Source organism: Anser cygnoides, chromosome 1 (assembly GCF_040182565.1).
Source record: "Anser cygnoides isolate HZ-2024a breed goose chromosome 1, Taihu_goose_T2T_genome, whole genome shotgun sequence".
NCBI classification, from domain to species: Eukaryota; Metazoa; Chordata; class Aves; order Anseriformes; family Anatidae; genus Anser; species Anser cygnoides.
This window is the reverse complement of record NC_089873.1, coordinates 86,777,624-86,800,660: the sequence shown is the minus strand read 5'-3', so window position 1 is coordinate 86,800,660 and position 23,037 is coordinate 86,777,624. Positions and strand designations below refer to the sequence as shown.

Genomic DNA, 23,037 nt, shown 5'->3' with positions numbered 1-23,037 from the left:
GTAATATCCAATTCATTTTTATGCTAATTTTTCCATAGAAAAGATTCAGTGTGTTGTAAAATTTGGCATTCAAGGCACACTGAATGCTGCCAGCTACTTCTTTGCATGAAAGACAGATTTCAACTCAGTTTTATTGTGCCTTTATTATTCAATATCCAAGGAAAAAAATAATCAGGCATTTTATTTTTTTTTAATGCTTCATTTTTCTTCATTTAGCCCTGATTTCCAAGCTTTTTCCTAGGTATTTCATGTGAATGTTTATCTGTTGCACATGTCCACTTATTTATACCCTCTATAGAGGTGGTCTTGGTAGTGTAGTATCTGAGCATCTCCCTTATAAAATCAGGTCCACGGTGAGAGCCAAGAATGCTACCATAATTATTATGAGAATAGTAGACTTCACAGAATCACAGAATCGTCTAGGTTGGAAGAGACCTACAAGATCACCTAGTCCAACCTCTGACCTAACACTAACAAGTCCTCCACTAAACCATATCACTAAGTTCAACATCTAAACGTCTCTTAAAGACCTCCAGGGATGGTGACTCAACCACTTCCCTGGGCAGCCCATTCCAATGCCTAACAACCCTTTCAGTAAAGAAATTCTTCCTAACATCCAACCTAAACCTTCCCTGGCGCAACTTCAGCCCATTCCCCCTCGTCCTGTCACCAGGCATGTGGGAGAATAGACCAACCCCCACATCGCTACACCCTCCTTTAAGGTACCTAGAGAGAGCGATAAGGTCGCCCCTGAGCCTTCTTTTTTCCAGGCTGAACAATCCCAGCTCCTTCAGCCGCTCCTCGTAAGACTTGTTCTCCAGACCCCTCACGAGCTTCGTTGCCCTTCTCTGGACTCTCTCGAGCACCTCCATGTCCTTGTTGTAGCAAGGGGCCCAAAACTGAACACAGTACTCGAGGTGCGGCCTCACCAGAGCCGAGTACAGGGGGACAATCACCTCCCTAGACCTGCTGGCCACACTGCTTCTTATGCCAGCCAGGATGCTGTTGGCCTTCTTGGCCACCTGAGCACACTGCTGGCTCATATTCAGCCAACTATCAACCAATACTCCCAGGTCCTTCTCCGCCAGGCAGCTTTCCAGCCACTCATCTCCCAGCCTGTAGCTCTGCTTGGGGTTGTTGTGCCCCAGATGCAGGACCCGGCACTTGGCCTTGTTGAACTTCATACAGTTGACCTCAGCCCATCGGTCCAGCCTATCCAGATCCTCCTGCAGAGCCTTCTTACCCTCGAGCAGATCGACACACGCACCTACTTTGGTGTCATCTGCAGACGTACAGAGGGTGCACTGGATCCCCTCGTCCAGATCATCGATAAAGATATTAAAGAGGACCGGCCCCAGTACTGAGCCCTGGGGGACTCCACTAGTGACCAGCCTCCAACTGGATTTGACTCCATTCACCCCAACTCTCTGGGCCTGGCTATCCAGCCAGTTTTTAACCCAAAGAAGCGTACGCCAGTCCAAGCCACGAGCAGCCAGTTTCTTGAGGAGAATGTTGTGGGAAACAGTGTCAAAAGCCTTACTGAAATCAAAGTAGACCACATCCACAGCTTTTCTCTCATCCACTAAGCGTGTCACTTTGACTTATTTTTTAACACGTGGCCTAGGGTAAAACCAAGGAAATCTTACTGTTTTGTTTACGTTTTTAAATCCAAGCACACATTAGAATGATGTCTTGCCTACCTCTGGCTTTTACAGCAAATAGTTTTGTATTAGCATATGTCTCCTTTCTAATATCTTTCACTACAGGTGATACTTCTGAAGCAGCCATCACTGGATGCAATATTGTGCTGGTTTATATTATTTTTAGCCATTGAGCAAGTAGTGAAAATTGAATAAGCAGTCATTACCTAAGAATGATTATTTAAACCTAAGCTATTAATAAAATCCTCGGACAGGTGGAGGCACTTAGTAATATCAATTAGTTCTCTCTTGAGATATGAAGTATTCATTTTATAAATTTATTTATTCTCTATATAAAGTTTGTTGCCTCTTGAAAAATGGCTTGCTATTGAGAATACATCATGCTATTCATTTAGAAGAATATTCCGCAGATGACATGGACGTGCTTTCAACAGTTTGGGGAAAAAAGAACAAGTGGTTATGTTTTGCAAACATGAAGATGAGCCTGAGTGTTGGATTAAGAAAAAGATTAAGAGATGGCTTTGTGGAGATCTTCCGCTCAGGTACTGCATTTGCTGTGTGGAGACAATAGGTTATCATAGACATTACTAGCAATGCATCTTTTTTTTCTATAATGCCATATTTCTTAGTTGGCTTTCTCTGTTAAAGCTTTTGTGAACTCAAAGGTGATTTGTTTCCGGCTAGTATAAAACCGTCACTGAGAGTGACAGAATTTAATTGTAGGGACTTAATTCGTCATCCAGATTGCTCAATTGATGGTCTCTATGAAAACTGTATAGCAGAATAAGTAACAGGAACTGTGAATCACGTGAGGATGGGAATGTTAAAAATCAAATCTATTTTTTTCCCAGGCTTTTGGGAAGTCATCATGTGCTCAGTGCGCTGAGATAGAGATGAGAGATCTGATTTTGTGCTCTTCTCTCTCTCTGTTGGAGTGTGCAATGCAAACAGGAGGGCAGCTGCCTGCATGTGCTCTGGCAGGAGCAGTTGTGTAGATCATCAGCTTTTCTAAACAGCACCAGCTAGACTGGAAATGGAAAATTGGTATTTATTCAGATGGAATGAAGCCTCTCTCCTGTGGGGAAGGTAGCTATTTAGTCAGGCTGAGACAATCCAAAAGAAAGTTCTGGAAGAAATCAACTTGTTGTCAATAAAACTAGCATGAAATAGAAGTGGTGTTGTTATGATCAGCTAGTAAATGCCAACTGGCAAAAAAAAATGTGGTAGTATTCACTTTTACTACAGTTTTGTGACTGGGATGTACAAGGTTTTTTGTTATGTTCTTATTCTGAGGAAATAGTAATGCACTTCTCAAATTAACTTACAGTTAAATATGAAAAGGTTAGACTGTACCTAATTTATGAGGAATTGTGCTAAAACTGGCTATCTTTCAGACATTCCTTCTCCTTGTTTTATATACTGTTTTTTTTTTGCTCAGTTTGTAGCTTTAAGTTTTACTGGATAAGAAAATGCTGGTGCCCTATGATGCAAGTGATTTTGCACTGTGTGATTGAGTCAACTAAGTGGGAGGGAGCTTAGAAAAGGAAATTGTAGCCAATTCCAAGCTGGTGGGAAAGCAGGGTCTGAAAAGAGGTGGAAACAACAAAGAGAAGTAACAAGAGGACAGATTTTGTCAACCAAAGGGTTGTAGGAAGGTGCAGCCAAACAGGCTGCATTTTGCAGGGTAACATATTTCACATAGGTGTTTGTCTTGAGGTTTTGCTTTTGGTGTGTAATGGATTGTGTTATGGAAAGTTCAGCAAAAGCTGCCTTTTCTGGTTTTGTTCTTCACTTCAAATACTGAAGTCCATAATTGTGGCTGTAAATATAATACATAGTGCACTGATGAGAATGCAGCACCATCATCAGCGTAGTCCTCAAGAGCTCGTTAAAAACAAAGACTCTGTTTCCAAACCTCCTTTCTGCGCTTGCTTCAACTTTGCTTCTGAAAATTTACATTTGTGCTGATCTGAACTAGTAAGGGTGAACAGTGAGGAGAATTCTGTTTGTGCTCTTACATGGTTCTTTCCTTTCCTTTTAAGTGATAAGTAGTTCTATTTATTTCTGTATATTCACACCCTTTGACCAGGTAGCACATGTAGAAAAGCCTACTATTTCCTTGTATGTGGTCCTTTTGGAGTATGCAGGCTGCACAGAATCTTCTGTATGACCAACGTGGTATTCAGCATCACACACAGTTGTTCTTGCAAGTTTATAGTACTTATAAATAATATTATTTGTGTTTCTTGGTGTTAAGTTACTGCAAGGATTGGGTTATGACTTTCAGGCAACACCTTCCTTATTTCCCCTCAGCTGCTGCAGTGTCATGACAAACAGTGTAAAAGATGTGGAACAGTGGTTAGGTTGTCCATCCTCTTCCTTCCCTACACCATCTTTGCTGTGCTGGGGAGGCTGCAACACTGAAAGGAAGAATTTCACTGTAATGAACTCCTTCCCCTCACGAGAAGGAGCACATGGAGAAAAATCATGTTTAAATTCTCTAGGCTGTATTGTTCTGTGTAATGTGGAAGTCCTCTCACCTAATGTATCTTTTATGAGAGCATCCTAATGGAGACTTCCTTAAAAGCCCAGCTCCCACAGCCACTGTTAAAGTCCCAAGATAGGCATGGCCGATGAAAGAAAGCAGCATCACTTGGGTGGAGTCTTACACTTCCTTTTAGGATTCTTACAAAACCTGGGGAATAACAGGCTGGGGAGTGCTTGACTGCTCTGAAGAGGAAGAAATACCCTTCCAAAGGGGGGGTCCTGTCTATGGCCCAAATATAGGGCTTCCATATATGGGAAGAAAGAATGGATTTCAAAGGTCTAGATACTGTTGAGCTAAACTTGGGCTTTCATTTGCCTGGAGTGCTTCTCTATATGGAAGGAGAAGGGCTCCCCTTCCCACTTCCCCCACTCATGTACAGGCTTGAGTTATGATCGTTTCCTTTAACACCTGGAAAGTGGTATGGTATTTTATTTAAATATCTGCTTGTTCAGGCCAGCACACCTGCCAGTACAGTGAGAAGCCTCTCCCCATGTGTTACATGTGTCCGCTGTCAGATTAAAATGCAATTAAGTAATTTAAAAGGAAATTTCCAAGTCCTTTTGTGCCAACCTTCCAGCACAGTTTACATAAACAAAGTGCATGTATGGAGGGGCATTTTAAAAGGAAAGCTGGGTGCTACTTACCAGAACAGTGATTTTGTGAAAAGGCTGTAGGTGCAGTTCCAACCAGAAGCATTAAAATCCCATCAGGAGAAAAAAACACATTCAAACTCTTTCAAACAACAAGTAATTCTCGTAGCCTTAGGCCAATTGTTTATGACAATTAGTCTACCAACGTTGTCTGAGTTTAGTCGTGTTTGTTTTGGGAAGGTTCTCACTTTCCAACTTTTTCCTGAGCAGTAATTATAAAGAGGTGTGTATATGAAGAAGATCATTTTATTTCTCACCTTAAAAAATAAATAAATAAATATATATATATCATCCTTCCTTTAATTCACATTCTAATTCATAATTGAAGGGAGAATATGGTCACTCCCCTGCCAGCTCATGTTGAGACTGAACCAGGCCAGCTCTTAGATGGTGGCTTCTGAACTTGGAAGCTGGACAATCATAGTCCTTTGCTCAAGGGTTCACCCTGGAAAACGCAAGTGGATTTTTTTTTTAATATCAATGTGTTGGGACATCTCATGCTTTCCCCCATGGTGTGGGAATACATTTAAAAGCTACGTAGTTTTATAAGTGCAGCATTGATCAAAATATGCATTGACAGATCTGGCTGCTTTCCTGAGGTTTGCCACCAGTTTTGTATTCTCTTGGGTGAACTACTTAACACTTCAGTTTCCTCACCCATAAAGTGGAAGCAACACCTGTGGGGACAATGGCAAGGTCTTTAGATAAAAGAAGGTATTCAAAGGGTGGAGTAGTGCTATACCACGATGATTATTCTTTTACTGTGAAGGTACTCTTTTCACATTTAACACATGTTGGTAATGATTAATTGAGTTGTGTGGATTAAAATTTTAGTGGGAGTTATGGAATATGTTCCTAAAGAATAATGCATTTTAAATGTTATGTGAGATTTCAAAATTAAAACTTTGTCTCGTATTTCAAAGAATTTTAAATGACCTTCAGACAAAGCCAGTCAGTGGTTTGAATATCCTAATGAAATCACTTTGCTTGCAAGATGTTTTGTTTGGAAATGAAACTCAAAACTACTGACTGTGTTGAGCTGATGATGTTTGTCTGTCTAATACACTAATATTCATCAATGCAGTGTGTGCAGGCAAAGTTCAGACATGAATATAGATAACTAGGATTTTCTGGGAGCTCATATAATAATCTCTTTTAGGTATTGATCTTTGTAGCTACCTGATGACCTTTATTTTACACTGATATCGAAAGAAAGCAGCATTATTTTATCACTTGGCTCCATTAATACAGAAATAATTGAGTTCTCATCACTAACCATTTTAGCAAATTAGAAACTCCCATTTAGTACACACTTTGCTGGCTGTGCTTGTACTGAGTAGTGTTTCTGGAGTATTTTGAGACTGTTTACTGCTTAATGTACTGTTTGGTGATGATATCCAAATCTGACCCTAATATTTTGAAAGTATTTGAAAGTCCAGTTTTGCTTTTTTTGACTTACTTGTACCTGCCATTTTAATTAGACTGAACTTAGATGAATATGTTGTTTTTTTGTTTTTTTTTTCAGGATGAAGCATGAACATTACAGTTATCTTGGTACAAAAGATCAAAATGTATTTGTGTAAACTGTGAGTTCAAATATTAAGGTTGTTAAAAAAAAAAAATAAAAGGGAGTAACCTCGAAAGATTTGAATTAAAATAAAAATCCACAAACTTCACTTTTACTTTGATCTTGTGTTTTTACTACTGTAAGTCTTACTAAGTAACATTGCAATCCTATAAGTTATTACAAATTTGAATTAACCCCAAAAGAATTAATATCTTCCATTACAGTTTGTCTGGAAAGCTTTCCTCCCATAGGAAAGCTATAAGCTTATTGCCTCCATATAAGCTATGTGTACATTATACTGCAAGTATAATACTGCAGATTAAAAAAGTCTATGAATATATTATCTAAAGCAACCTCAGATAATTTTATAAAAACATTAGCTGACGTATTTATGGAAGATTTTCAAAGGCACCCATAGCACTAGATGAGACCTTTAATATAATAGTTTCTGAAACTCTGAATAACTTTTCTTTAAAGCTGAAACTTTCCACATAAACACATTGATTTCATTATGGACAATAACTGAAATAAAGCAGTTTGTTTTATTCCAAAATTGTTGCAATTGAACATGTTAGGATTATAGTTTTAGATTTGGAATGACTTTATAGCTGAAAAGTGTTCATCAGTTTGTCGGTCTGCCATCTAAATATAATTGGGCATATATCATGCTCAATTCCTCTTTCCTGGGACATATAATGAGGGATGACTGGGGAGTAAGGGCTAGCAGCACAGGGTGGATGAGGGAAGCAGGTAAGCACATCAGATGGTGATTGTTATGCTAGAGGGAGAAGGAGAAAAATTGAGACTCTTCATTATTCAGTACATTTCCCATGACTTTAAACTTATCCTTGTCCCAGGTTTCCAATAATGCTGAGGAATGGGCAGAAATATTAATCAGTCTCTCAGAATGTGATTTCAGTTGTTACCTGTTACAGTCTTCTCAGACTTCGCTAGAGAGACAGGGGCATGTGAGGCATTTGCCTCTGGCTGTAAATCATGTAAAATTGATGGTAGCTTATAATAAGTGTCTAGACTACTGAAGTTTCTTTGGTATTTAGTCTAATTAAATGAATTGTAAGGAGTTGGATCTGAGATCACATAAAGAAAAAAAAGATAAAATACATTCTTTCACTATGTGATATAAGCAGGTTGAAAATGCTCATGAGGATTGTCTTGCAGAAACATTGCTGTGATCCAGCTGGAGATGGGCCTAAACCCATTTCGTGGAATGCACCATCCCAGGAAAACACAGGAGGAGCCTTCAAATGTACTTGGGTCTTTTTAGCATATTTGACCTCTATATGGAAGTTTCTGAAATCCTTTCAAAAGATTGGGGGGCTAGTCTTAAATCCTTTAAATTAGAATTTAAAGAGAATTGTTTTGTTTTTGGAGATATGTGAAGTGAATGATGCTTTCAGGAAAAATATTTGGGGGGTTGTTCATTTCTCATTGTTTAATATTCGAAGAGGTAGTGTAAGCCCAACTGCTGAAAAAAGTTATCTTCAGTAGATTTATACATTTTCTGTAGGGAAAAGCTTTGCACTGCCATGTAGATTGTAGCTTTTCTAATGGACCTTGTCATCTCGATTAGTAAAAGGGTCAATTCATAGAGAAGCTGCAGAGGTTAGATGATACGGTCTTGGGATATGAGTTGATGAGTTGCAGCAGTAGGTCAGTAGATATTTGGATGGTAGATCTGGAGTATGTTATGGTTCCAAGGCACTTCCTGGGGAAGTTTTTACTAATTTAAGGATCTGGGCTAATAGCTTTACTCTGACAAGATTTCTCAGTTCATTCTGATTCATTTGCTGTACTTTCTTTTCCTGATGTGCTTAAATTAGTTCTTTTACACTTAGTTGCTTTCCACCTTTGTGTCACTTCAGGGTATAAAGGGGCATGTCTGTAACATTTTAGACCTAGGCCTGGTCAAATCCTGCTTTTATTTTATTTTTTCTCTTCTTTTGACTTTTTGATTAACTGTGCATTTGGAGAGAAACTGTTTTGTTGGTGAAAATATAAACCGAGAAGCAAAGAGTATATATATGTTTCATTTGTACTAAAGCAAATTTGCACCAGTTGGGGGAATGTGAATGGACCTTAAAGCACAAGTGAATGGAATTCATTTCTATGCTATCATACCTTCTGAATGTTAGGGTTTTCCAAATATCTCATGCTGCTATTCAGCAGGCAAATATAACTATACTTATATATTTGTCTAACAATTTTTTTCCCCAGGTATCATGTTTAAAGCTCTTATCTTTTTCAGATGCTATTAAGAAATCAAGACAGCATTTTAAAGTGTTTGATCCTTACAAAACTGCTGACTTTTTTGTTGTTTAACTAATTTTTAGTAAAGGTATGCTATATCATACAGATGAATGATCTGATCTTTTGAAAGCACTTTTTTTTTTTTTTAATTTATTATTAATTTGTAGTTGGACTTGGTTTAGAATCTGAAAATATCAAGAAATGACTTCAGAGTGCTGAAGTGTGATTTATAATTGACAACTCAGGTTAGGTGCAGCTACATACAGAAATCAAATATTAATAATAGTTTTTATCAGTTCATTTGAGGTAAGGGGAGTTTAATAACTTTAAAAAAATAAAAATGACTACTTTGAAGCTGTACAGGAAAGTTTAATTTTCACGATTCACAGTACCATTTACACTGTATTCAGTACATGTGAATATTCAGAAAAGCTTTGTGAGAGCACTATTTTGTATATATTTGGATACTTATAAATATAAAATATTTATGTGTAGGTATATGTATTAAATAGTATAAATCTAAAAAAGAAAGTACTTTTTATATTATATTTTACAGGGATACAATGGCTTGTACTCTTGTAATATAAAGGGGCACACTTTGAAAGAATTAATGGTCTTGATATTGTAGCAAAAAACCCTGTTTGTATGATAAAAGCTTCCTGGTGTTACAGGTATCCTTTTTGAAATGACGTAAGAAAAACTGAAAAAAGTCACTTAAAAGTTTGGTTGTTAGAAATAGCACTGTATGGATTTAAATTCATAACCTCAGGTATGTGAAACACTTTTTCTGTGTGGAAAAGATCCAATTTTCCAAATGAAAAACCACTTGGAAAAATAGATTTTTGCCAGTGAAAAGGATGTTGGATCTGGTCCTCAATTAATTGAAAACGAGTCAGCCATTACACATCTGAGACTTAAACTTGGCCTTTAACAATTGTTAAATCATCAGTAGTAGTAATAGTTATGTTAATATTTTAAAGATGTTAAGTATAGCTTATTTTACACATACTTTGCTAAATTCATGCCCGGTACAGGTCCACTGTTTGGGCCCCATCCCAGCCATTTGCAGCCTGATCCCACGCTGCCCCACTGAAAACTGGCCTTACACTGCAAGGAACTTGGACCACTGCCATGCAGTGTCAGGGTCTTGCTCTGCAGCAACTTGTGTGTAATATATGTAATGTTTTGAGAAGCGCCAGTCTGACTGGGAGCATGGAGCAAAACAGTGGAAATTGTATATCTATGTTACTTAAATTTGCCCATCTTACTTCCAAGTTGAAATGTATTTTAGGATGCTCCCTGCATGGGGAGCTGCTAACAACGCTCAGGTTGTTGTGTGAGAGCCGTGGGAACACCGCCATTCCCCGCAGGTAACAGATCATGTCTGTGCTGCACGCTCAGAGGCTCTTTTCTGCAGGGGTGATCTAATGTAAGGACAGGTGGTTTGAAGAAACAAATAATCTTGCTTTCTTTCTGTTCTTTATCAAGTAGTCCCGCTTGGTCTAAATCGGGCTTTAAGGCTATTGTTTGCTCTAATGCAATTACACATGTTTTTTACTCAGACTCCAGTGAGCCAGACTTTGGCAGCAAGACCTGATAAGCCGTCTATGTGTCTTTAAAAATGAATTGCATTGTGCTGGTCCCTGGGAAAGTGTCTTCCTTGAAAATAGTTAATCCTCCTTCCCCATCATTTCTGGATGAAACCATCCATGGCATATTAACTGACAGTCAATTTACGTCTTACCCAAGGAAAAAGATTTTTTGCCTGTGCACAAGGTATTTTACTTAGAGATGTCTTTTTCATTTACTACGTGGGAAGAAAATGGTAAAAATGTAAAAAAAATGGTAATCTTTACTTTAACTTTTTTAAAAAAAAAAAGTCTGGATAGTATCATTGAAGGGAAGAACTGTGTAAATGTGCAGATCTATAGAACAGTTGTAAACTATTGGAAGTATAAAAATCTTGCAAAAATGCTACAGCATCTATGGTTATATCACTGATGTTTATTTGTATCCGGATCACTGGTTTGGGGCAAAAATACTGGTATATTTCATGCTTAGAATCCAAGGTAATCCAAATCTTCACAGCCTTCCCTTTCTGGTGATGCTCACTACTTCCACCTTCCATTGACACCACCTAACACTGGGGCTGCTCACTCTGTGAGCAAAAAGCCCAAAGGCCCAAGTGTGCTACTAAGTTGACATGGGGGGGGACGAACTGTGCCCTTGCTGTTCCAGGGTGGATCTTTGAGTGCAGGTGCATGTGGAATGGCTTCTGTTATGTTGTGCAGATGCTCTTGATGCACAACATTGAGCAAGTAAAGCTTGTATGTAGAAGAGTTAACACCAGATTCCGCACCTTTGCATGATTGCTGAGCAGTGCAGAGTGTGCTAGAAGTAAAATGAATAACAGAAAATACCCTGCACAGAGGAATGATATAACTGAAGTCCAAAGCAGAGCTGGAACTCTTTAGAAATCTGGAATACAACTGGAGAATGTTCAAACCCTTGCTTTATCACATATATGCTAAAAATTGTTCGTAGTGAAATAGAAGAAATTCAGAAAGTATTTTTCATTTTCTCCTTTCAAATTATTTGATAGGTTTTACTCAACTCAGTGAAAACTGACCATGAAATTATAGAATTTAAAACTGGGAGGTTACATAAAAAATAAACATATGACAGGAATTTTTACATGCAAGTACACTGTGCAAAAATATTCAGGAGAGACAAGGATATAAATTGTTATAGTATCAAAATAGAAAGAGTTAAACAGATCCTCCACCCCATAGACAGTAAAGGCAGAAGTGAAGATTACTTCTCAATGAAACACAGTTTCTCTGAGCTGCACTATTTCTATATGTGTTTGTGTGTACATGTGTACCTCTCCAGGGTGCAAATGTACATATAGGTGATTGTTTGACTCTGATATGTTTCAGCCTTAGGAGTATCATAGTGATTATGCTTGTAGACACTTTCAACGCTACAAGCTTTTTATCTGAACGATCCTCATATCTGCAGTCTTTAGCACAAAATTCCCAATAGGATCCCAAAAGTATTTGAACAGTTCAGGCAGGCAGGCTGTGCAAGTAGTTGCTGGATCTCATAGAAACATCTGTCATTAATGTTTTCTCCTTTGGGTATTTGTATTTATGCATGTTCTGTGGGTGACTAAACAGTAGTTTCTAAAATGCATACATTATCTGGAAGAATGTCTTAGAGACCCATGAAAAGGAAAGAATGAACGATGCTAACAAGACCAACATTGTGCCTGGTTTCCTTTGCAATGATGTAGTGCTTGGCAAAGGTGAGGAGGAAACTTCATGTCAATCAGCATGGGATCACCTCTTGGGCATAGAGATTCTGTGCTCCTGTGGAGCAAAACAATGGGGCTTTTCCCAGCTGCCTCACATCCAGTCCTGAAAACCTGCACTAGAAATGCTATCTCAGAGCTGAGAAAACTGTAAAAGAACCTTTCTGCCATGAAAACAAATAACTTAATTCTGTCTAAACAAAAACTTAAATGGTTTTTGAAAGCTCTCCTCAGTCTTTTGAGTTCTAATTTAGGAGGAGAAAGTCAGTCTCCTGGTATGAAGTAAAAATTGTAGATAACTTAAGGGAGGTGATTTCTGTATATCCCATCATGGACAGCATAAAAGAGGCTCAATCATTAAAATCTTCATTTTCCCCAGTCCTCCTTACAGAAATAATAGCCACTTGAAAGACCAGTTTCAACTGAGGATTCAGAAGGGAGCAGATGGGCTTTACTGTGACGTGTACCAATATCATATCACAATCGAGTTGGAGATTGGGGCATGGGTCTCAGGACAGAATCCCCGCTGCTGCATTTTTATGACGCTCGTAAGTGTAAGGAAGGTTGGGGAATAGACAGTCTCTTTAAGTTGGTGGCTGCAGGTCTGAAATTGCTGCCAGAAACCCTCAGCTGAATGACAACCCTTTTGTTTTTAAGTACTGGAAGACAACTCAGAAATGAAGAGGCCTCTCTGGGTGATAAAGACTTACAGGTATATTACTTGGTCTGCTTTACTGAGTCTAGTGAAGCCTTCCTTATTCATAAGGCTTAAAGGTGAAAAAGGACATATCCATTCAGTTTCTATAAGCTGCCCAAATTTGGGATGCTGAGTGTTGAGGTTCAGATGGTGCTTGGGATTCATGAGGATAATAACAATTAGTACAGTCCTGTCTTTCTTTTTGAGGTCTGACCAAAGAATGCAGTTTGAAGAATGGTCAGACACAGGTGATATAATGAAGTGAGGTGGGGCATTTCTGTTCTAAAGCTGTAGATAAGCTGCACATCCAGTTGATTTCTGAGGAGAAAAAGAAGTGTCTTGGGAAGTCTTTACCATCCTATGAGATGAAGATTCAAAACCAAACAAATTCAAATCTATGTCCCTGGCTCTCCCATTTATGGTCTACCAGTCTGGAACAACTTGAGACTTCTGTGGGTGTAGTCAGAGGAGAGAAACTGCTCTTAGTTCAGTCTGACTTCCCCACCCCCAAAGTCTAATTCCTTCTTGACACAAGAGAGAAGCCCTGTATCGTTCCTTTTGCTTATGATTAGCATATTCTTATGGCCAGAATAGAGGGTCATAGAACCACAGAATGGTCAGGGTTGGAAGAGACCTTAAAGATCATCTAATTCTAAGACCCCTACTATGGACAGAGACACCTTCCACCAGACCGTGTTGCCCAAAACCTAATTCAACCTGTCCTTGAACACTTCCAGGAATGGTGTCCTTGGACAAACACCTGGCACAGATTTCTGAAATGTCACCATGGCGGTCAGGTGGTCTTTTTCAGGTCCATATGGCCCCATGACCTCCCTGAACAAGCAGAAGAATATCTATTACCGCAGATCTGGGATAAGAAAAGCAAATATAGGCAAACTCTATCTGCTGTCAGAGTTTAAAGCTGACTGTGAAATGAGAGTCATAGGGTGACTTTTGGGAAGTGAGTCTGAAATCCAGACAAAGCTGAGCATGGCTACCATGACAGAGCTTCACCCCCAGGGGATTCTTCTTGACAGAACAGAAAATAGTGACAGACTTAGGAGTTACAACCACAGAGGGTTGTAGCAAAGCTTTAAGAGAGGATCTATTTTTGTTAGAAGTGACCTCAATTATTCTGTCTGATGAATGTGAAATGTGTTAAATACCTAGTCTAGTTGTTCAGGATCCTCAAAAATCCAGCCAACATATATATGTATATATTTTAAATATAACTAAGGGCACAGTCGTAATAAAAAAATAAAAATAACAAAATTGTTGGCTCTATTGAGTAGGCAATGTGACACAAATACATTATAAAAATAAAAATTCAAGTCATTCTGCAATATGAAACACAACACTAAATAATAGTGACGTGGAAATCTTATTTGAGAAGATATCTGGGATGTTGTCACAAAACAGCTTTTTATTGTACTCTGAGGAAAAGTTCAGTATCTCATGATCACTGGTTGCACATACTTTCCCAGTCTTTCTCTGTGCGAGCTTCTGTGGGTCAATATCTTTCATGAACATACTACCATTCTCTTCTAATGAACTCTGTATGTTGGGAAAGCTTTAACACCCAGACAAAGTCAGGTAAGTCTCCTAACTTCAGGAAGAAATGGAAATCTGGCAGTGAGCTCTGTCTTGCACTACAGGAAAGGCTACAAATTCTCTGCAGCTAGCTATGAATTTGCAGTAGAGATTTTACCTGTTGGGATTTTAGAAAAAATAATTGTTAAGGACAGGGCTGTAAAGTTATCCTTAGTGTTTCTTTTTATTCTATGGCTTCAAAGCCTCAGTATATAGGTGGACTGAAGACACTTGTGGATTTATCATGCTCCTTGCTGAGGGGGAAAAGGTCACCAAAGGTGAACATTCTTAAAACAATTGTTGAATTTCCACACAATTGAGTAACAGTTTATATACTTTCCATTATGTATAGCACTTTGGCCACGTGTGCCAAGATCTACTACTGGAGCTAAAAAAATTACTTGTGTCATAAGAAGGATATGCTATTTGAGAACTGCTTGTAAGGTTTAAAAGCAATGTCAGCATTACAGACATCTGTCTAAGTTTCCTTCAGTGCAGTGCCATGATCTGAAAATTGTATGGGTTCCAAATACACATTTAGCTGAACAAATGCTGGAGTTTAAGGCTCAGTTCTCATTCATTAGCCAATGTGCTCCTGAGTTCACAGGCTTTAATATATATAGGGCCAAACCCAAAGTAATATAGATGGCAGTTCATTTGGTGGCGGTATCTTCCATAATATTGTAATGATTATTTTAAAGTTTTTGTAAATTTTACAATATAGAAGTGTGTATACAGAAAGTAGTTATATCAGTATTTAGCCTCATTACTGCTAAAGCACATATGCAATTTGCAAAATGCAGTAATTCTGAAATTTCTCCACAACCAAAGACACAGCCTTCACAAAATCACATTTACAGATAATATCAAGGATTCAACAGGAAAAAAAAAAAAAAAAGGCAATATGTGATCTCTCCCATACCACATATTGGAAGTCTGTTACATCAAAATCCTACTTCAGGCATTTGATCCAGTTTGGAATATCCAAGAAGGCTTAAACCAAGAGTATCGTCATCTTTACGGGCTGACCCAACCATCTTCGGTTACAAATTAAAATAAAAAATACATTTTACCTCCTAAAAAGTAAAATGAATGAAATGGAACATATGATTCTTTTTTTTTTCCTTTAAAATTTATGACCTATATGTAGAATATATGACTATGATGTACTTAGTGATTTTTCATCATTTTCAGATTAACCTGTATACTTTTTACTGTTCCAAAGTCATTCTGTTTTCATGCCAGCAAATCATTTAGATAGTTAATTCTTTGTAAAAAGATTCTGCATTTACTTAGTCACTAGAACAATAAAGACCAGGACCTTCTGGATGAGACTGTAGATGTTGCAATGCTATAAATTAATAATAGTAACTGTGAGTGAATTTCATGTGTCACTATAGGCTCTTTCAAGATTTTATCTTAGATAAACATTCAGCAGTTCTTGCTTATGTAAAACTGTCTGTTCAGCAGCTTTCTCTTGGATACAGTTGATCTGTGTTACACATCACTTGTTTTTACTAGTATAGCAAGACAAATGATGACTGTGTAACTGCTAGGAATTTGGTTAATTCAGAGTATTTTGCTATAGGTTCTTGACTTGTGCAGACTTTTGATTGAGCTCTCAGTCAGGTTGTCTTCCAGACAATTGCCTGGATGAGATTCTAGGGGCAGGTGTTAACTGTGGAAACCTACTTAATATTAACCGTACCTGTCTCTTTGCTACCGACTTTGGAGATGGAACTTTTATTTTTTTTTTTCCTGGTCATTGTTCTTCACAAAAGACCTAATTGAAAATATCTGTTAAATCATGTCTCTGGTTTCCCTCTTCTTCTCTCCATACTAATTGGATGTGTATTGTGTTTGTGTGGGAAGGAAGGAGGCTCTATAGCAGTATAGCAATATTGCTGGGGAAAGAACATTAAAATGGATAAAGGGATTTCCTGGTGGTATAAATACCTGCACACGACGTCCCTGTGCTCTGGAGCCCTTCTGTATATGTATATGCAAGTACAAAGACTGGAATACAGTTGGAGCTGCTGTTAATCACTCAGGATCTGTTCTGTTAGAAAACAGGGGAAGGTGGCTCTTTGTCTTTCACCTCTTTGAGGGTATGACTTGCCAAGCGTTTGCTTCATCCGACACCTTTGTGCCCTTGAATTCTGACTCTTCTCCCTCTCTGCCTCTGATAATGCATCACAGCGCAGCAGAGTGCCTGCCAGTTTCTAACCATGCGACCAATGTTGTCTCTACAGGTACTTTTTAAAAATAATATTGCTCTCTATAACTCTCATTTATAATGCTTTTAGATGATATGCCTGCATCAAGTTTCACAATATTTAAAGTGTTTGGTATCAATTATGTGCAGGACTGGAAGTGCTTTAAAATAAAAACAATTTCACAAAACTGCATCATGAGTGAATGAGGAACACTCACAATTTTTGCATTTCAGCCAAACTAGCTTTCTCCTAATTTATTACAAGATTAGACTATAAATACAGTAGGTTAGAACAGGTTCAAATGCTGACACTTTTTTGTCATTATAGTCTTAATGATAATTGTTGTGTAAATAATTGAAAGATTGTTTATGTAACCACAATTTTGAATTATATAAATTACTTTAAATAGGAAATGTATTTAAACTAGGTTTGAATACTATATGGAAATGTTTTCAAGGAGAAACATTGCTCTATGAAGCATATTACATACTGAATAAAAACGAAGATTGAAGTGAATGTTCAAAATTGGTGATGGAAGTCTCATCTACATTTTAGAAATTCATGTGTTGTGTATATAACCCAAGTAATTACATTTAAATACTAAACTGTCTGAGAGAGAGACAGAGAGAGAGGAATGTCTTGCAGCCTCCAATCTACAGATATGGGATTGTAGAATACAGAAGTTACGGAAAACTTTCAGGAACTGAAAAAGAAATAGTTTTGATTTATTTGAAACTGCATACAGGTAAGAATTTTACTTGGATTCTTAACAAGGAACAACTCTTGCTGAATGCATTGGAAATGAAATGTTTTAATAAAATAAATAGCATATAGGTAATGAAAACTAAACATCGGCATTACCTAATGTGGTCTTATATGCTAGGTAGGAAGCTCAAAATGTCCTAACACAGTTGTTGCTAGTAGTGTTAGTAGGGAACTATATAGGAGAATTTAAATTTTATATGAGGCCATATTTATATATCTGTGTTATAGCAGTATTTTCTAGATTGTTTATTTATCTTTATGGTTCTGATCTAGGGAAAAATATATGGTGACAGGCAGTATTATCAAACGCATTTGTAGATCTGTTTTGGATTTGTTTTTTGATATTTTCTAGTTACACCACAAGGACACATATGACTGTATTCGGTGGGAATTTAATTCACAGGATCACATCTAGGAGGTGATCCTGTCAGAATGAAAGTGACAGAAGGTGCCGTTTCCAAATTTTGTGCATAGATTCAGAAATTGTAATAAACAATGCCATTCTGGTGAAAACATCTAATGAAAACTTGTGGAAAAAAAGTAGACTTGAAAGAATTTTGAATAATGACTTATTTAAATGTCAGATTTTATTAAAAGGCATGTAACAATGCTGCATCATTAAATATGAGTGAGTACTTTTGTTGAAATAATATACAGTATCATATAGTTTTCTGTAGTACCTTATACATTTTAATTGTTATTATTTAAGTAGCATCTTCCTCCCTACCTAGTACCACATCTTTATTAGTAATTTGAAAATGGTAATTTTTATTTATAAAAATGGTACAGACTATGGATTATGAAATAATAATAGAAAAAAAAAACACAAGTAAACACCTAGATCTTAATTCAACAGAAAAGCTGTATTGCTCTAAGTGCATAAGTATTATTAATGCGATCACTATTTTGGGTGTATTTATACTTGTATGGGCATGCTTCTTTTAGTAGAGTTTATAGATATATACATGTGTCTAAACATGACATTTTACTGTTATTACTGTTGCAAAAAACAGAGCTTTTAATCCCTAATTAATTATTCTGTTTTGAACAACTGGAATGTGTGCTCTGAAGTGCAGTTCTACATATCTGTTCACAAACATGAATTTTTAATATTCCTCTTTAGAACAGTTGTTAGACGGGACAGTGTGTATGTTTCTGCTGTCTGCTTACCTCTCAGGAACCATAGCTTTTGCATTGAGTAAAACGTTGTCTGAAACTCCAGGCATTGGAGATTACTGAGCACTGAACTGAGATACCTCTCTTCATCTGAGTGAGCTAGAAAATGGTGATTTCTGCTTTCCAGAAGTTGCCCAGGAGAAGTGGGAAATAGAGCAAAGCTTCATCTTTCACTGATGAAAGTTTGCTACTCTTTGACCTCTTTGCTGATTTTCTTGAGCAGCTGTAATATTGATCTAGTGAGGCAAGAAACCAGTGGAATATGCTTCCTGAATCTCTTCCTCAGACTTATGCTTCTTGCTATGCTGCCTGCAAGACCCCTGTGAAAACGCTTGGAGATAAATTCATTGCATGCTTGTTGCTGCTGGTGATAGAAAATGTTGATATAAGCCAAACTTTTTAGATGAGCCCAGAATCTATCGTCCTGTTTCCTGACAGCCCTGCAAAAGCACTATGAAATGTTTTCAGTGGCTTGGCACTTGTGAAAATGACTTCTGGATGCCGCAAAGCAAACGTCCCAAACAGCTGCTTTTGAGAACATAGGTCTTACGCATGCATAAAATATTGCGTTCCTATATGTGTGTGTTCACTCTGGGATTTCATGATAGTGAAGGCAATGATGTTTCTGGAAACACAAAACAAGTTTTCATGTAAGAATAAATGAAATGGTATGTGGAAGTTGGGTGGGCAGCCTCCTCTTGGAGAGTTCATTGCTTTGCGTACTCAGCAGTATATATAAACTGTGGCTAGATCCATAGATTTTGTTTAAAATAATACATAAAGACCATGACATGACAATTTCTGGTTTGGGCTCAAAAGGTATCTCACTACTTGTAGCGGCAATCTCATCTGGTGTGACTGGGCCCAGTGTTCTGGACTTCCAGCAACATCAACCTGATGGTTATGGCCCAGAGTTAATGTTTAGAGAAAAAAACAATATACGAGGATACCGTCTACTTCTAAACTGAAAGGATGTATCTTGAGTCCTCATACATTTTCTTACCAGTCCCATCTGTTTTGTTTTTGATCCAAACTCCTAAATGCTCCCATCTCCATTTTGCCATGATGACTTTGGGAAATGCATTGGCAGGACTTCATTACTCTGTGCCCTCCTGTCACTACGGAAATCAACCGTCTACCTATGGGGTGATGGCAGGTAAGAGATGTAGCCTAAACTGGGTGAGCTACTAGAATATTGATTTTGGTCAGTTTTCATTTAAAGGGATCAGTTCAAGACAATTGCTTAAAGAAGACAAGATAAATGAGCATTAAACTTGTAGCATGGAAACTGTGACAGGATTTAGAATCAATATTTGAAATAGAGGGTTATGATCAAGGTTATTTTTTTGATTGTTTTGCATTTTTACCAGTTTAAACATGTTGGGATAGCCTTCAAGGCCAGAAAAAAAAAATACTTTCAGTCAACATATGCTTTTTCTGAATGCCATATAGCTGTATGACTTGCTTTCACAGAGGTGATCATGGATTTTTCCACTCACAGGTATGCTAGCATCCCACTCAGTTTTAAAGTCCCAGGCCAAGTAAGAAAGAGGAAATCTTATTCTATGCAAGTTCAAGTTGCCCTCAGTGAGACAATTCCATGAGCCAGATTAACACACAGCCCAGGAAATAATTGTTTCTCAGAGCTAATCCAGATCAAACTCAGCATCTGATTTCACTTAAGATTGAAGGAAATATTTCACTAAGTTGGTATAGATTAGTACATCTGTATAGGGACTTCTTACAGACTGACAGTAGACTTCCTTCACTGTGTGCAAATGTCCAAATCTTCCCATTTCATTATCCATTAATCTGTTTAACCTGTCTATTGCAAATGTTCCTGTCATTGTTTAGATCCCCAGGTAAAGTCTGTAGGTATTAAACAAAAGGTATTGCTCAGAAATCCATTGTGTTCTGTTCCAAAATAAATAGATCTTCAACCTTCTTCTTTCTTTTTGTACCCTTGTATTTCTTAGGTATCAAGCCTGCAACTCCAGAGATGCTATCAGCAAGTCTCTCCCAGAGCCGCATTTTACAGACATGCAGCATGCCACATCCCAACATAGTCAATGGTGTCAGCACATTACAAAGCAAGTCCTTATCTGTTTTTCTTGTCTTTTCCTTATTCTTTGGGATTTTGTGTGTGTGTGTGTGGTTTTTCTATCTGAAATCTATAATGACATGTCACAGTTTGACTATGCAATACGTATGGCTATGGGTTGTGAAAGTGATTGCTATTCTGCTTTTGTATATGGAGACAAGAGAAAGACTGGGTCTCTTGGGAGATCCTCACTCTTGCTCCTGGGTAGCCTTTCATATAAATTACATAACCTAATCCGTAATATTTTTTATGAGATAACAAAGGCATCTTTTCATAGTTTAGCAGAATAACTGTATGTAGTTTTCTTTTGGGTTTTGCTCAGGCAGCCTGACTCCTTGCCTTTATAAATTCCCTGAGCACGCCCTGAGTGCCAGCTCCTGTGCTCTGGGCCACGGCTTCACACCCATGCACCAGTCCCTTCTCAGCGACGATCCCACAGCTGCAGACTTCAAGCAGGAATTCCGCAGGAAAAGCAAGTCTGGTGAAGAGCCTATTGACATGGATTCCCCTGAAATCAGGGAGCTGGAGAAATTTGCTAATGAATTCAAACTGCGGAGAATTAAGCTGGGTATGTGCTTTTTGTCAGCCAACAAAAGGCTGAAAATTTCCAAAGAGAGCTCAATTATTTCTGAGTGTTTTATGGTCTGGTCCATGCAGTTGTCTAAACATAACTTTAATCCTTGCCTTGTATGGCCAATTTTTTTCCACTCCTAGAAGACTTGCACAGAATTAATAAACTTCAGCTTTTTGCAGCTTAGTATGCAGAAAGTAACTGTAAAAGTTCCTGCTTTTTGAATTATTTGTCTTCCTTGCAAGAGCAGATACGTTTTTTTGTTGTTGTTCACTAAGTTGCATTCAGTAGCAGGTGCATTAGTTTCTGAATAGCTCAAAATTTTCTGCAACTGAGGGCAGCACATTCTCTAAGCTCTTGTACCCATTCTCTTCCCCATGAAGTGCTCCATCTCACAAGATGGTGCAATGCCACCTCAGTATACAAGATGGACGACATCCATAGCAAATTTTTCACACCAGTAGGAAGGTTTTCCTCCTGTTTTATTTTCTGGTAGCATGACACAGGTACAGCAGCAATTGATTTCTTTGTTCCTATCTGATAACTAGTGGGGATGATGTGAGATGAATTGTATCAGTGGGTCTCTGGTGAGCTGAATGTTGGGTACTCCAATCAAAGACCTGCAATTCTGACATTATTGCTTATAGAATTATATTGTAGCATTACAGTCATAGGGCATCTTTCTATTAAAAAATCACCTTTATAAATGTAAGAAAAAATACAAGATTTTTACATGTGTCTATGCATTATCTCAATAGCTAGAAAGTTCTTGTGTTCCATTTGCAGTACAAAAATAAGGACTAAAGCAGAAATTTATGGTTTATAATAATAATTGGGTACTTAGGTATAATAATATTTGGGTAACTTAAGTATTTTTGCTGTATATCATGTATTCAAAGTCGTCTACAGCAGAGGAAAGATTATCGAGGCCCCAGGCTATTAATCAGTGTAATTTTTACTGCATCTTGATGCAGTGATTTGTGAGGGAGTGAAACTTCCTCTGATGTAAACAAATGGCAGAGAGACTGTGAGACTGAGCTTAATGCTCTGATGGGAAAAATGCAATTTGCAGAGGAAAACTAATCTGAGGTTGAGCTTTACAAGAGAAGACAGAGTTAATATGGGCTTTGGGTCTGGGACTGAGAGACACAGTTAGTGCAGTCAAAAGGGAAGCAAAAGGCTGCCTTGTGAGACATTCAGCATCTAAAGAGATTGTGCCCATCCTGGCGCAGAGGTAGAGAGGGAGGAAGACAAGCCAAATTATTCAGTGCACTCAACGAAGAGCTGCTGTTTACCAAGTCAGTGCCCGCATGTAAAGTGCAGCACTTCTCTGCTTCAATTTAGGCATCACAACAAATAACAGGAGGCCAGCAGTGCTGCTAGGGATTAGCTTATTGACATGGCATCCTCTAAAGAAAGGTTATGGGGTCTGGACCTTTCTCAGATCCCTAATCTCAGAGCCTGTAAAACTCCTCTGAAATCAACAGAAGACTCCACACAGCTCTGAGGTGAGCTGAAAGTCAGCCTCAGAGACCTCTGCAGAAAGACCATCCTGAAGACACCACAGGCACACAAGGTTCATAAGAGTCAGCAATGAAGGCTTAAGTGTATCAAGGACAGTAACACTTTTTAGAAAGCTTTAGAGTGATTTTTTCTTTTTAATTTTTGACAGGTTATACGCAAACCAATGTTGGGGAAGCGCTGGCTGCTGTGCATGGCTCTGAATTCAGCCAAACTACAATTTGCCGGTTTGAAAACTTGCAGCTGAGTTTCAAGAATGCATGCAAACTGAAATCAATACTGTCCAAGTGGCTGGAGGAAGCAGAGCAAGTGGGAGGTAGAGAGCTGAAATCCTCTGAATATCGACTGCAATTAGACCACGATCTTATAAATACTTTGAAGGACTAATATGCA

The 23,037-nt window shown here is 38.0% G+C and overlaps 1 protein-coding gene across 12 annotated transcripts in view; it reads left to right on the top strand.

Moving 5' to 3' along the window:
* Nucleotides 1-2,061: 2,061 nt before the first annotated feature.
* POU1F1 (POU class 1 homeobox 1) overlaps nucleotides 2,062-23,037 on the top strand; it is a 97,275-nt gene continuing 76,299 nt past the window's right edge. For 10 of the 12 annotated variants that reach the window (XR_010833233.1, XR_010833232.1, XR_010833229.1 and 7 more), the window contains exons 1-5: nucleotides 2,062-2,203; nucleotides 19,542-19,607; nucleotides 20,428-20,545; nucleotides 20,879-21,120; nucleotides 22,796-22,960. Coding sequence is in view for 7 of the 12 variants with exons in the window: in XM_067001525.1 (XP_066857626.1) it covers nucleotides 2,077-2,203; nucleotides 19,542-19,607; nucleotides 20,428-20,545; nucleotides 20,879-21,120; nucleotides 22,796-22,960 (718 nt within the window). In the remaining 5 variants the exon portion in view is untranslated. Of the gene's footprint in view, nucleotides 2,204-16,085; nucleotides 16,547-19,541; nucleotides 19,608-20,427; nucleotides 20,546-20,878; nucleotides 21,121-22,795; nucleotides 22,961-23,037 lie in introns of those variants that run through there. The other 2 variants (XM_067001550.1, XM_067001534.1) reach the window with 2 other exon arrangements.